The sequence below is a fragment of the Colletotrichum tamarilloi genome (assembly GCF_030869305.1).
Source record: "Colletotrichum tamarilloi strain Tom-12 chromosome Unknown Scaffold_94.1, whole genome shotgun sequence".
NCBI classification, from domain to species: Eukaryota; Fungi; Ascomycota; class Sordariomycetes; order Glomerellales; family Glomerellaceae; genus Colletotrichum; species Colletotrichum tamarilloi.
Genome location: NW_026849477.1, coordinates 92,323 through 105,719, shown reverse-complemented (window position 1 = coordinate 105,719; position 13,397 = coordinate 92,323). Strand labels below are relative to the sequence as shown.

At 52.6% G+C, this 13,397-nt stretch overlaps 5 protein-coding genes across 5 annotated transcripts; 3 read left to right on the top strand and 2 right to left on the bottom strand.

Moving 5' to 3' along the window:
• Positions 1-101: 101 nt before the first annotated feature.
• CTAM01_13396 (uncharacterized protein) lies at positions 102-822 on the top strand (the record flags this gene model as incomplete). The annotated part of the gene is made up of 3 exons (XM_060529400.1): positions 102-215; positions 308-446; positions 512-822. 3 exons carry the CDS (start codon positions 102-104, stop codon positions 820-822), a joined length of 564 nt encoding a protein of 187 aa, XP_060376045.1.
• Positions 823-1,145: 323 nt separating this feature from the next.
• Positions 1,146-4,501, bottom strand: CTAM01_13395 (N-acetyltransferase B complex non catalytic subunit; the record flags this gene model as incomplete). The annotated part of the gene is made up of 8 exons (XM_060529399.1): positions 1,146-1,931; positions 1,981-2,099; positions 2,164-3,293; positions 3,342-3,691; positions 3,740-3,829; positions 3,882-3,962; positions 4,022-4,306; positions 4,367-4,501. 8 exons carry the CDS (start codon positions 4,499-4,501, stop codon positions 1,146-1,148), a joined length of 2,976 nt encoding a protein of 991 aa, XP_060376044.1.
• A 642-nt stretch (positions 4,502-5,143) lies between these two features.
• On the bottom strand, positions 5,144-5,630 carry CTAM01_13394 (cytochrome c oxidase-assembly factor cox-23; the record flags this gene model as incomplete). The annotated part of the gene is made up of 4 exons (XM_060529398.1): positions 5,144-5,191; positions 5,261-5,288; positions 5,381-5,488; positions 5,548-5,630. 4 exons carry the CDS (start codon positions 5,628-5,630, stop codon positions 5,144-5,146), a joined length of 267 nt encoding a protein of 88 aa, XP_060376043.1.
• Positions 5,631-7,533: 1,903 nt separating this feature from the next.
• On the top strand, positions 7,534-7,977 carry CTAM01_13393 (uncharacterized protein; the record flags this gene model as incomplete). Its single annotated transcript, XM_060529397.1, has 1 exon — positions 7,534-7,977. The coding sequence occupies one exon, from the start codon at positions 7,534-7,536 to the stop codon at positions 7,975-7,977; it is 444 nt and encodes a 147-aa protein (XP_060376042.1).
• Positions 7,978-9,436: 1,459 nt separating this feature from the next.
• Positions 9,437-10,459, top strand: CTAM01_13392 (glycosyl hydrolase family 61; the record flags this gene model as incomplete). The annotated part of the gene is made up of 1 exon (XM_060529396.1): positions 9,437-10,459. One exon carries the CDS (start codon positions 9,437-9,439, stop codon positions 10,457-10,459), a length of 1,023 nt encoding a protein of 340 aa, XP_060376041.1.
• Positions 10,460-13,397: the final 2,938 nt, after the last annotated feature.

The window sequence follows — 13,397 nt, the reverse complement described above, 5'->3', positions numbered from 1 at the left end:
CCTACGACTGCGACGTCAATTGTCCCCCCCTCTCTTTCTCAACGAGCTTGCTTCAGTTCCCTCACCTTAATGAATACAGCGCATCGCAAGGAACCGTAATCATGGCGATCATATCAGCGAAAACAATCATTACCTCCCTCTCCCTCTTCCATGTCACCCTCGCATACTTCTTTCTGACGAACCCGGCGACCATCGCAGACCAGGCGATGGTGTACGTGCTGGGCGAGTCGATGGGCATGGCAAGTCTCCAAAGCTTCACTTCATGGTCCATTCGTAACAAGGCCGAGCGCTAACATTTCCTCTTTAGCCCCATGCGCGAAGCTTCGAAAACAGGTCTCCCGCCCTCGCTTTCCTCGCCGCCGTGCTTGGGATACTGGGCATCAGCGACCTCGTTACCCTCAGCATGCCCGAAGAAGTCTGGTTGATCTACCACTGGGGAACACAGGGTAAGCAACGTGCTTTTCCTTCTTATGCTGGTAGTTCGAGGCAGTTTCTCACAACCCAATCATAGCACCAACTCGTATGGTCATGTCCTTCGGTTTTGTCCTCTACACCTTCCTCTTCGGCCCTTCATCCCCCCTTTATGGCGGAACCTCGAAAGGCGGCAGTCGCTTCGCCCATCCCTCCGTCCAGTCGAATAATCCGCGCTATACACCTTCGACTTGGGGCGGTGACGGCCTCAAGAACCGTGTGTTCTTGACCTTTGCCTTCCTCGAGATGTTATGCTGGTTCTGGGTCTGGATGACCCTGCGCGAGGAGCAGGAAGAGTTCCAGCGTAAGAACCAACACAAGAGGAGAGGAAGTCAGTCAGGGTACAACTGAGCGACAGGCTTATCGAGTGTACTAAGCCGTTCGCTGGAGGCATTGAAGGCGTTGCGTTCACCCAACCACGGGAGCGATCAGACGAATATGCTTCCGCGCTACCGGGAGGCCCGGGCCGCTTGCGTGGCCCCTTTAGCATTGCGTGGAGTTTTGGGATGGCAGGTACGAAAAAGGGCATACTCGGCGTAATAATCATTTGATGTGCGACATGACGGTTTTCTATTTTTGGGCTCCCGAGCTTATGAGTGACAGCCTCCTACTCTAGGTAACTTGAAACAAAATATTGAGTTGGTATAGGCTACATCATGAATGCAATGAGCCGTCTACTCCCATCGCACCGATTCCCAACCCTTCACGTTCGTCCGCCAGCTGTCGGTCACCCGCTGTGACCAAACACCAACGTGAGAACCTGCCACCTCGCGTATCTGTTTTGACAAGTCGTCCCCAGAATCCGTCTCAAACGTCCAAGAGCCCAGTTTCGCATTCAGCGTGTTGCTTTCCTGCTTCAGGAGAGCCACCCGTGCCTTGCCTTCCGTGAAGGCAATGCTAGCCGCATTCTCGAGAGCCTTGACTTGCGCCATCACGTCCTTGGGCACGTTACTCTGCCCGGAACGGTCCCTCTCCTTCTCACGGTCATTGAAAGTCACTATGTAAGACGTCGCTAGCTTCACGGCGGCGGCAGCGTCGCGAAGAATCGACAGACCGTGGAGTGAACCCAGCATCATTAGTGTCTTGGACCCTTCTGCATCAGCTGGCGTCGATAGCGCTTGCGCGCGAAGAACCTCCAGGCCAGACTTGATCGCGGACACAATGCTTGCCAGAAGCTCGGGAGGTGGTGGGCTGCGACTGGCGGAGACGGAGAGGGGAATCAGGGTGATCAGAAGTGAAACGACTTCGTAGTAGGTTTCCTCCTGTTGAGTGAGATTCTTTCCGCGAGTGTGGAGGAATCTGCTGAAGGTGTTGCCCAACCTCTGAAGGGATTCCAGGACGAAGGCCAGTTCTGCAGCGGTCGTCTGCGCAACGTTGGCCACTTTGTAAGACGATGCGGGCTTGAAGGTCATAACCTCAAAGAACTTTTCTGCGGCGAGGGTTAAGTGGGAACGCAGGTTCTGGATGAGACGTTAGAAATGGTACCTAGTACAGTAGAAGGGGACATACCGATGGATCAGGGCCTAGCCGCAGGACGTCGTATATCGGGCGGCCCGAGGCAGCTTCGAAGTTAGGCACAGATCCGTAGTCGATGACTTCGTTCAGCACAGAGTTGTCGGTGACTTCCTCTACGAATAATAGTCAGCACGAGGGATCGACGTAGGGAACCAAGTTAGCCTAGTCATGACTTACCAACCGCCGGTTCTTCAAAGATCGAGTCGCTGCGGATATCCAGCGCTCGAGCAGCTTGAGACTCCTCCACATATCCCATCACCAGGGTGCAGCTTGACCTCAGCCGCTCGGTGTAGCTAGGGATATCGAGAATGGCAGTGTAGCTCTCGGCCTCGAAAGCATCAGCCAGCCTTCTAGGCATTCTCAGCTTGAGAGACGCCCGGTAGTGGGATTTCAGTCCCTGCATCAGCCCTCTTTCAGGTCTATTTGGCGGTAGAATTAAAGTGGGCGCAATGGTTGCCAGACGGTCAAAGAAGTAGGGGCCAAGCGAATCAATAATAGTACGCTTCACGTCTGCGGTATCCCACACTTCGCGAGCACGAGAAGCACATCCAAGTACAAGATAGATGCGCACCAGGACCAACGTGAGTCGGGTGTGCTTTGGTGTTCTGGTGAGCTGGTCTTCGATGATGAGGGCAGCTTGAAGCAAGCGGTCAGGTCTACCGTTCTTCGAAAGAGAGGTAGGGTTGTCGATACCACGCTCGTGCGCGCCGCTCAGCCTCACACAGCATGATGCTGCAAGGATAGCAAGTTCCGGGACACAATCGAGGTGGCCTATTTCAGTAGAGTTGAGGAGAGAGGAGTACAAAGTCAAGGTCGATTCCAGGAGTTTTTTGACGCAGGTGGTGCAGGTAGATGACTTGTTGGTGGTGTTGCAAGTTATACACTTCCAATCATTTGGTTTCTTTACATCCTCATTCGGGACACGAACGAGGGTCTTGGGTGAAGATAGTCCGAGGTACTGCAGCTTGTACGCAAGCGCCTTCACAGATGCTGATCTCGCGGAGTCCTGAGACTCTTCTGACAATCCAATGAGGAATTCGTATGCCAGTGCTTTGATCTCCTGTGGTGGCAACCGCTCGACAAAGCCCCTGACGTCGTCGAAACAGGCGGGCGATTCGCACTCAACCTCAATGTATTGGCGCAATTCCTCGAATTCATTCGATGCGGCATCAGAGCTAGACTGCGTGCTCTTGGGGAAGAGAAAAGCTGCTTCAACCTTGGCCAGACGGACGTTGCGCTTATAGATGGATCGTACACCCTCTTGAGTCAGGAAGCGGTTAATGAGTTCGGAAACCTCGGTCGAAGCCCTGCTACCATCAGCCAAAGTTGTCATCAATCAAAGGTGTCCAACTTACTCTTGGGTCTGTCCTATCTGGCCAGCAGCATTGAGGAATTTCTTCCACACCGCATAGTCACAGGCGAGGAGGCTCAATTTCTGGTTTTCGTCTGTCGTTGACAGGCAGTCCTTGCATAGGTCGTAGACAGTTTTCCACTGTCCCTTCCGCTCGAGAACTTCTATTGCTTGTAAAAACAAGTCTTTGCGTCCTTTCCTGAATTGGTAGACAGGGTTGAGGGTTGGGCCCTTCAGAGCCGCCTCCCATTCAGCCGTAGAAGCATGAGCCTCGAGAATGCGGTAGAAGAGAAGGATCTCTTCTTCCGTCTTGATGGCTCGGTCGGAGACTTCGCCGTTCTTCTCGGCACCGCTCTATCAGCTAGATTAGCCGCCATCATGAATTACTGCCACCAATCTTACCTGTTCTGCGAATTGCGCGGCACGCTGCATTTGCTTCAGAGCGAGCATGCCATAGAGCTGCTTCTTTCCAGCTGGACATTGCTCATTGGTCTCACACAGAATTAGCGTGCTTCTTGGCGTTTAGAGGGTATCAAGAACTCACTGCTAGCAGATGCGTAATGGCGATGTTCCAGAAAAGGAAGCTCCTTTCTTGAGGGAATGACTTGTCGAGCACTGCTGCAATCTGTTTGCCTGCATCAGCATCTTCAATCCTTCATGGGCTCAGGACAGAGATGAACTCACTTGCTGCGCGCTGACCAGATCCCAGTGTAGCAGACATGACTCCAAGCATCTCGTACCACCATTTTTGTCCTTGGGCTTGGCTTTGACGTAGCGCAGCTTCAGGGGGCCAAAGGTCTCGGAAAAGTCTCGGTCCTCAATAAACTCCTCTGAAGCCCACTCAAGCAACTCCAAAGTGTCAGGATCTCTCACGGCAGTCGGATCCTGAACCAGCTTGCGGATAGCAATGAAGGGCGATGCCTTCTCCAACGGTGAGTCCAACTGACTTTCTGCGCATATTTTCACAGCCTGAATGATGTGGTTAGTTCTATTTTAGGGTTCACATTCGGCGGTGAGGTGAGAGCAAACCTCAAAATAAGGATCCTTGAAGGTCCGGAATCGCTGCTCCGCGAGACGGATGGCGTTGGCCCATTGTCCGTCATTGAAAGCCGACTGCAGCTGCAGATCGGTGCCGCTCCTCAGCTGAGGCCGGTTCCAGGACATGGTGATGCTTCTGATCGGATGGCGGGGCAGAATTAGCTTGGAGGGGCACTGTGCTGTAAGAGTGCGGCAGGAGCTTGTGAGACGTTTAGGGATGGGCATTGTGTTGCTTGATTGGTTGCTCGGGTAAATACTCTTCCCGAAATGCCGACCCCCCACGTTTGGGGTTCCGGCGCCGTTGGCCGGCCGCGTTCGTCCCGATAGCCCGACGCCGATCCGGCTGACGCTGCAGATTAACCTCCAAGCCCGGATCGGGGCTGGCTATGGTTTCTAGTGAGACATGTCAACTACTGGATGGGACACATAATCTATCATCAAACGAGGCGCATCTTCCGCACGTTGTCGAGCATGCAGTGACTAAGTCTCTACAGGGCACTACCTGGACTTAGATACCTTCGCCTGCAGACACATGGCAGATTTGGTCTAAGGGCAGCCATCGAGACACAAAGAGAAGAGCTGGTATCTATCTTTAAACATGACCGAATTACTCATACACATGAATACTCCTTCCATGCATGCATGTTGTTTTACAAAATGTACAATGTCGTATCTTCTTGCACCCGCAAAAAAATTGTCGACTAGATTCGGTTCGGATCGTCTCGGTATCATATCGGCATTGGCGAACGTCGTTTACACCCATTCACATCACCACCAAGCACCCTGCGCCTTTCGGTCTGCCTTGAGCTTGTCGAACTGCTATAGAATTAGTGTCTGAGAATACGGCTAGCTGCGCCAACGGAGTGAGGAGGGAAGGTAGCGTACCCAAGCCTTCTTGCAATCTCGGTATGCTCTGGTTTATCAAGTCAGTCCAGTATTCTCGCGCAGCTCAGAAGGCGGCCAAGAGCCTTGAACAACAGAGAAAAGGTAGCAACTCCCACTTACTGAAAGTAATCTCCGCACATGGCCCTGTCTCCCCCATTCCGGTGCAGGCATTTAATGCTCTTCTGCGCAAGCTCTTGACAAGGATCAAAGTACTCGCTCTTCGCCTTCCTACGCAATATGTTTGAGCGATTGTCACGAAGTTGAACCTGACACGCAGGCCGGCCTACCCTTCAAACTTGGCCTTGCTCTCGGTGTAGGTCTCGTCGACCTTTTCGGGTGCGGCCGTCGCAGGCTTCTGAGGTTCCGACATTTCGATAGAAGGTATTCTTTCGAATTCCGCAGGATTTTCGGGGTGTGATATTCGGTTATTTTCGGTCAGTTCGTGGAACGATTGAAGGTGCGATGCGCCGGGAATTGGTGTTGGCGGTACGCGACGAACATTTGCGTCGGTGACGTTACGATTGGAGATGGTTCTGGTTGCGATAAGATAAGAGCTGTTTTGTGCCTGGCGACTTGGGGTTCTATTTTAAGGCATCTATGATGACCTTTCTCCAATCGCCCATTCGCTGACTAAGGCAAGAATAAGTGAATATCCCCCCGGCTGCCAAGAAGAAGAAACGGGAAAAAAGCCTAAGTGCAACGAGCAGCAGAATGCGATTTGAAGCGAGCACAGGGCAATGCCCAGCAACGAGAGAACCTTAAGATCCGCTTCTATGATTGACTGCCCAGTGTCCACGCACCGGCTCATTTTTGCCGTCGACAAATACTGCGTTAAAGGGTGGGAATCCGGCAACGCCTGCCGTGCCTGGCCGATTTTGCCGACAAACAGAGGTCTTTCCTCAATAGAGTTCAAGGTTTTCTATAACTCTATCGTCAAGGTATCCGTAAACCGCTTTTCTGGATAACAAGTGGTGCTCTTGTGCATGGTGTTTATTTTGACCACATTCGTCCCTCTTTTTCCACGTCGACAATAGTACGTGTCCACGATGCTTCTTTGTTGAAAATCCACCTGCATCCATCCTCCTATCTCTCTTTCCCCCTCTTATTACGCCATTTTTTACACAGACACACGGAATAGGGACAGAGCTGCCAATATCCCCCCTTTTTGGTCTTTTTTTCTCCCTGGTTGGACACCACCGCGCTGCCCATACGTCCACTCCCAAGTTCCACCTCCCACCGGCACCCACCGGCACGAGAGATACACCTTTTTTATTTGTCGCTGCCAAGAACCGTCATGTGGAGGGCAACTGTAAGAGAGACACACCGTTGCTTTTGAGAGCCACACCAATCGCCAATCTAACACAAGTTCGGTTCAGAAGCGCTGTCAGGTCCCGTGTCTTAGTCCGGCACGAAGCTTGACTGACACAGTGACACTACGTTTTTGGCTGACTGAAGAGGTTTGGCAACTTATTAATACCTTACACGTCCACCTCACTTCGAACCTGGAAGGCATACGAAAGTCTTGGTACGGGTATGAGTGCGTCGCGTGTAAAGGACTGCCGCGACTCCCCGTCTACGGATCCCGCGGATGATGTTTTCCTTATTCAGCAGAACCGGGGCCTGGAATCTTTCCGAGCTTCCAAAGTTCCCACAATCACAACTCATACCTTACTCACCTCGGCCGCCCCCTATTAACGCACACCGCAAAGAATTGAGCGGTGGACGGGAGAAAATTGCAGACGGGACGCAAATACTCCGATGCCTACCGCAGGCCACTCAATAAACCTGCACCGCCGCATTCCTGCTAGCAGGCATCACCACCAACATCGGGCGGATCTGCCAGGTTCTTGCGAAATGAGTTTGCCATGCCCCCCGAGTTGGCCCGTCTCCCGAACCCAGCATGGTTTTCTTCTACACTACTTGTACTCAATCTCCACCGCCACATGCCTAAATGGACACTGGTCTCTTCGTACCAGCCTGGGAGGAATTGGCCCCTTTTCATCGAGTTTGCTCTTCAGTCGAGTAGCAAAACCCCCCACAGTTTCCTTCTATCGCTTCGACGAATCTTTCTTGTACGATGTTGGCCCGTATGTTTAATTCTTCGACGGCCACTGGCACCAGGAACCCGAACAGGGAAACAGGCGAGTGTGGTTCTCGCCGCTTAGCTCGCCGTAGCGGCTAGACTATCCAACGGCCAGCCCTCTTGACTGGACCCCCAGCACAATGCAGACACCTCAGAGTCGCAATGATGTTCTGTGGTCAGCAGCAAGATCATGCAACATACGATCGTTGAACCATACATGCCATCATCGTCACAGTATTTTTCAACCTCCACTTCCCGTCCCTCGTCCACAGACACCATACTCCGTACTCCGTACAATTCGTCCAATCCCCGAGTCAAGTGGCTAAAGCTCATGCCTTATGGCTCGGAAGTTGGTGGTGGGACCAACTTACCAAGAGACTGGCCTCACGGTTCGTCTCAGATCAGGTTGGCTTCTCAGCTCGGTTCAACAAAGGCTCCCGGAGTCCCAGCCAGCTTCCCAGAAATGGTCCCTAAATTGATTGACGTGCATGTCCGGGTCCGGCTCCGACACAATTTTCACGCCATACTCCGTAATCTCCGCTGCTTTCTCTCTTGCTCTCTCCTATTCTCTCGATCTCCCATGATCCCTTTCTCTTGTCTGTGCCACTCTCCCCACCCATTCCCCAGGTCTTGATTTTTGCTTCAACCATCACACTCTTATGTACGGAGTACCTATCTCATGGAGATCGCGCTTTGGGTACCCTTACCGTAGCGGGCGAGCTGCCCTTGCGAATGATTCTGCCATTATTCCGTATCCAATTCTCATCAGCCCTTTTGATTCCATACTGGAGGCATCTGGCAAGCAGGTCAAATTCCAGATCTAGCCTCTCAAGACTGGTCCAATGCTATTCGACGTAGCACTCTGAGGCTCTGAGGATTATAGCCAACTTGTGATGGCCGATGCTAGCGCCGCGTCGTGCATCAACGACCTGAAACTGGGCGATTAACTGCTTTCTTCTGCATTCTACTTTATTAATGCCACCTCCCCACTGCTCCCCAAGAGCCTGATTACAGAGACAAGCCGTCAAGTGGCTCCAAAGTCCACCAGTAGGCAGTGAGCCACCAACGAGAAAGTCTCCATTTCTTCGACCATGTTTCTCAAGCGAGTGCTTGACCAGCTTGGGAATGATGGCCCTTCGAGGGTGCCCCTGTCGGAGACCTGGAGGGGGTGTGGCCACTCGACCGGGTCTTCCAGTCGCTCCAACCCCGGGAATCAAGGCCCAAGAAGGTTGTTTGGGTTAGCCGCGCCGCTGCAAGGGGCCTCGTCACGATCCACTACCACCCTGTTTGCATGTTTCACGACCCCATCCTCACTTTAATCGCAACGGCTTCATTAATGAATCCATCCTCGGTTGCGGCCGAATAGCAGGGCTTGACAGGGCCAAGCGGGATCCAACACGTTATCCACGGGCAGAACACCCCACGGACCCATTAGCCTCATCTCATTCTCTACGTCTTGCAGCGTTCCTGCAGCTCTTGGCAGGAGAGGAGGATGAGACGAAAGACTCCATCGAAGTATACGCACTGCCAGGGCAAATCCCTGCCCTCCACGAGTCCACATCAACACTTTGTATTGCGGACTACTGTGTAAGACCACTTGGAGTGGTCAGGGGCCCTGGCAGGCTGTCTTGCTGGGCAACTGACGGAATCGCCAGCTCTAGCCGCGCGATGAGGGGGGCGAGATGCAGTCCTAGATTGGCTGCCTACCTTGACTTAGTGCGGTCAGATGGGCCTGGGTCGGAGATGGGCATAGATGATTCGAGATTGAGGTAGGAAAGAAGGGCTACTGGCCTACCGTACAGCTCGGGAGATGTTGTGGATGGGGCTCTAATCACATACAACCGTAGCAGCATTGACACGTCTTATAAAAGTCCCTCGTCCTGCTTCCGGACACCATTTAATTGTCCACCTCTTTCTTCATCATCACATCGGTGTCATTCTTTCCCTGTACTCAAGTCTCTCTCTTGTTGGCTGTGCCATACACTCATTTACGAACTAGACGTTCGCCCACGCTCACTAAGCACAACCTCAGTAACACTTTCACTTCAAATCCAACCACTTTTCAACCGAAAACTCCCCCCATCACCATCAAGATGCAGTTCTCATTCACCGCCGCGGCTCTTGCCACCCTCGTCGGCTACTCTGCCGCCCACACCCTCACCATTGACGTCTGGGTCAACGGTGCCGACCAGGGCGATGGCCGTTCCACCGGCACCGGTACCACCAAGTACATCCGTTCCCCCGATAACAACAACCCCGTCAAGGACATCACCAGCGACGCCATTGTCTGCAACGTCAACGGTGCCAAGGCCCAGACTGGCTTCGTCAAGGCCGCTGCCGGTGACGAGTTCAAGTTCGAGTGGTACCACAGCAGCCGTGGTGACGACATCATCGACCTCTCCCACAAGGGTCCCATCAGCACCTGGATCGCCCCCTACACCGAGGGCAGCGGTGCCGAGGCCATCTGGACCAAGATCCAGGAGTCTACCTACGAGGGCGGCAAGTGGGCTGTTGAGACTCTTGTTGCCAACAAGGGTATGTCTCCCTCAGTCACCATTCCTTCTACCCTGAAGGCTGGCAAGTACCTCGTCCGCCAGGAGATCATTGCCCACCACGAGTCCGACACCACCTACGATGTCAACCCTGCCCGCGGTGCTCAGTTCTACCCCGCCTGCGCTCAGTTCGAGATCACTGGTACCGGCTCCGATGTTCCTCCCCAGAACTTCGACTTCACCACCGGCTACAAGTACACCGACGCCGGCATCCACTTCAACCTCTACAGCGCCGATGCCTCCACCTACAAGGCTCCCGGCCCTGAGGTCTGGACCGGCGGCTCCGGCTCCGGCTCCGGCTCTTCCCCCGCCTCCTCTGCCGCCCCCGCTGCTTCTTCCACCGCCGCCGCCGCCGCCACCTCCGCTGCTGCCACCACCACTGCTGCTCCCATCGCCACCTCCGCCGCTGCTGCCAAGCCTACCACCCTCTCCACCGCTGTCAGCTCTGCTGCTCCCGTTGCCAGCTCCAGCTCCGCTGCTGCTCCCGTTGCTACTCCTACCAAGGCCCCCAGCGCCGGCTGCAAGCGCCGCCGCTCCCGCAAGGCCCGCCGCTCTGCTCACTAAATTAGTGTTGCGCAACGAGCCATGGAGAAGAGATAGAGTTGTAAGACTAAGCGGTCATAGATGGTCCTTTCAATCATGATGGTCTCACGAGTCTCAAGTTGGAGTTCTTTTTATCATAGACACCAGATGTGCAATCCAGGCTTACTGTGTCATGCCCGGTGCACGGTTCTAGGGGCACGAGTTTCCGTCTTTTGGAACTCGACCTCACTTCTGCATTCCTGTACATAGTACCTTGAATAGCATTAAGCCTGCATATACCAAAATTTCAGCGTTCTAATACTAAGTGAATTTTCTAGACAATGTTTCTCCCAGTGGCCACCGTGAGCAGTCGACGGCCCAGTTGAGGACACGGAGCGGGTTGTTCGATACATTCGCGTTTTCTTTCGTAGTTCATGACTCTGCAAATCCACATGAATGCCCCTAATAGCAAAATTTGCTTCGACCACCCCAGTAAGATCATGTCAGCCCACTAAGGTAAGGAGCCGGCATCAACAAAGTTGTGCGGGCATCCCACAGGCGATGAGGGCCTCAGAGGCAAGCTACTGGCTTCGCATATTAAACTATCAATTGCCGTCACAGTTTGAGGCTGGTCTTATCGAGGGCCAGATCGGGAAGCCAAAGAATGTCGCAATTAGATCTGCCAAGGAAAGGAGACCAGGAAGGATATTGACTCAAGATCCATGTTTTTGTGGTGTATTTCATATGGCTGTTGCTGATCGTCCAATAAACTTTCAGGTCACCCAAATTACCTTACTTTGTGGTATTGTCACACTGTCCCCGTAACTATCAGCCAATAGCCTTAGTTTCTGACTTAATTTGTAATTTGTAGTATGCCACTTGCTGACCTGCGTATTGCCGTAACTCCGTTCGTCGTTGTGACCGATGTCATCGCCATGGACAAAGAGATCATTCAAACGAAATGTGAGTTCTGAGTAGAGCCAAACTATCAATTGTCATTCACACGAAAGGAATTCTCGGTAGACACTTGTAGATCGTGGTTCGTTGTCCTGTCGAGTATTGCTGTGACACTGAGCATAAATCACCGACAGGGTTTTACATTGATTTTCGTACGACTCGCGAGAATCTCGGATTTAAGCAACTAACAATCTTAAAGTGGAGGACTGCCGAAGAGAAAAGGAATGCAATGCTTGACCCAGAACCTCGATCTCAAGATCGGATGGGGCATTAAGACAAGGATGGCGCTTGAAGCCTCATGGGCTTCGGGAAGTGGAAGGTTCATCATCTCTCCATATTTATGTAAAGAATTTCGCAGGTTGGGTGCATTCAGACATGCGTATCTTTCGCTAGATATTTGTCGTGATAGCGAAAAATTCTTGACACCCGTGATTTTGTCCTTGTTCGAGATTGTCGTCTCTGACAACGGGGTTGCTAGAGCTGCAACCCCTATCTGATTAAATGGCGTTGGATTCGTCGGACATGATAAAAATGTGGCTTCGAGTGGCTGATTAGCGTGGCTGATTCTCTTTGCCACTTACAATGCCATTCTTCACGGAGGCAGGAAGGCTAGACAAGACCACCGCAGAGACGCCTCGTGTGAGGCGGCGTGGCCACCAAGCTTCTACCCCTACCACGCAAGCTTCAGTGCCATAGTAACACAGGCTGACGCCCATAAGACTACTCCGTATGTACAATCTGTTTGCAACGCACCAGACAGTCTCAAAGAACCAGTTTCAAGTCCATCAATGATAAACGGATAACGGTCAGCCTATAGCAATCCTCCGCCACGTTCAGTCCGTGCTTTCACTCCTTCCTGGACAGAAGCTGAACGCCTCGTGTTTGAAAGTGGGCGTTGACCTCCAGGGCAAGAAAGATCTCAATCCAATCCTCCTATTCCAGGCAAACTTTCACCTGGATAAAGATGTCTCTGTGCCTGGGCAAAGATAGTAGTCGGGCCAGCTTACTAAAGAATGCATGTGGTCACCTTGGAAGCGCTGCTCTGTAATGCGTCGTCGAGGGTCTCGGGACCCATATATGCACAGGGTTATTAGTGTTCCATTCCTAACCCGCAGATACCGTGCCAAATGGGAACCTCGGGATCTTGAAACGGTTGAATTGCTCCATCATATTGGGGATCAACCCCCAATTGGTTTTACTTAGTGTGTAAGAGGTCCTCGTCCTCCCGCATTTTCCCCATCGCTGGGTGGTGGGCTGAAGCTCGACTGGAGTCTTACGCCGGAATCACGGCCCCATCGGAGATCGAAGCTCACCATCCGGGCACAAAGGAAAACGTGCTCTGCCGGGCGCGCGGGAGACTAGACGAACTTACGTCAGAACTTCACATGCAAGGGAGCATGCGGCTAAAGTCCGCTACTAAAGCCTAGACGAAAATACCGGCTTACAATCCATCGCCTTCTCGCCTTTTAGTTCCCCTGAGGCTCACCAGAACCCTGAGCTCAAGCGGCTTAGTGGAAGAAGAGCGGGCAGAAATAATGGCCCATCTGTGCGCCTCTTTCTCTTAGGGCTGCAAGGTGGAAGTCTGTTGCTCGGTGCACCACTCACTCCAAAGAAATTCCTGCAAGACCCTGGCTTCCAGCCGCAACGGGATCGACCCGGCTCTGGAACCCGAGTAGCCGGGGTGATCAATGCCATCTGAATTGTGCTCAGAGTTCGGACGAGAATCGACGGACCGCTGCAAGGTCTTTGAAGGCTGCAAGGTTGAGGGAGGCTAGCTTTTGGGGGATCTTGTTCTCCTATTATTACCATCAACTTATCGTGTAAAACATCACCAATCAGCTTTCTTGAAGACAATGTCCAACGAACCCCTCGTGAGATCGCAGCAAGTCTTGTAAGTAGGATGAGCTCGAAAGTAAACAAACCAGCTTCGACGAGAACCCAAACAGACTTCCTAAACCAATTTCTCACTCTGGCTCAAATAGGGTACGATTTAATTCGAGATGGTCAAGGCACGGGGCGAATT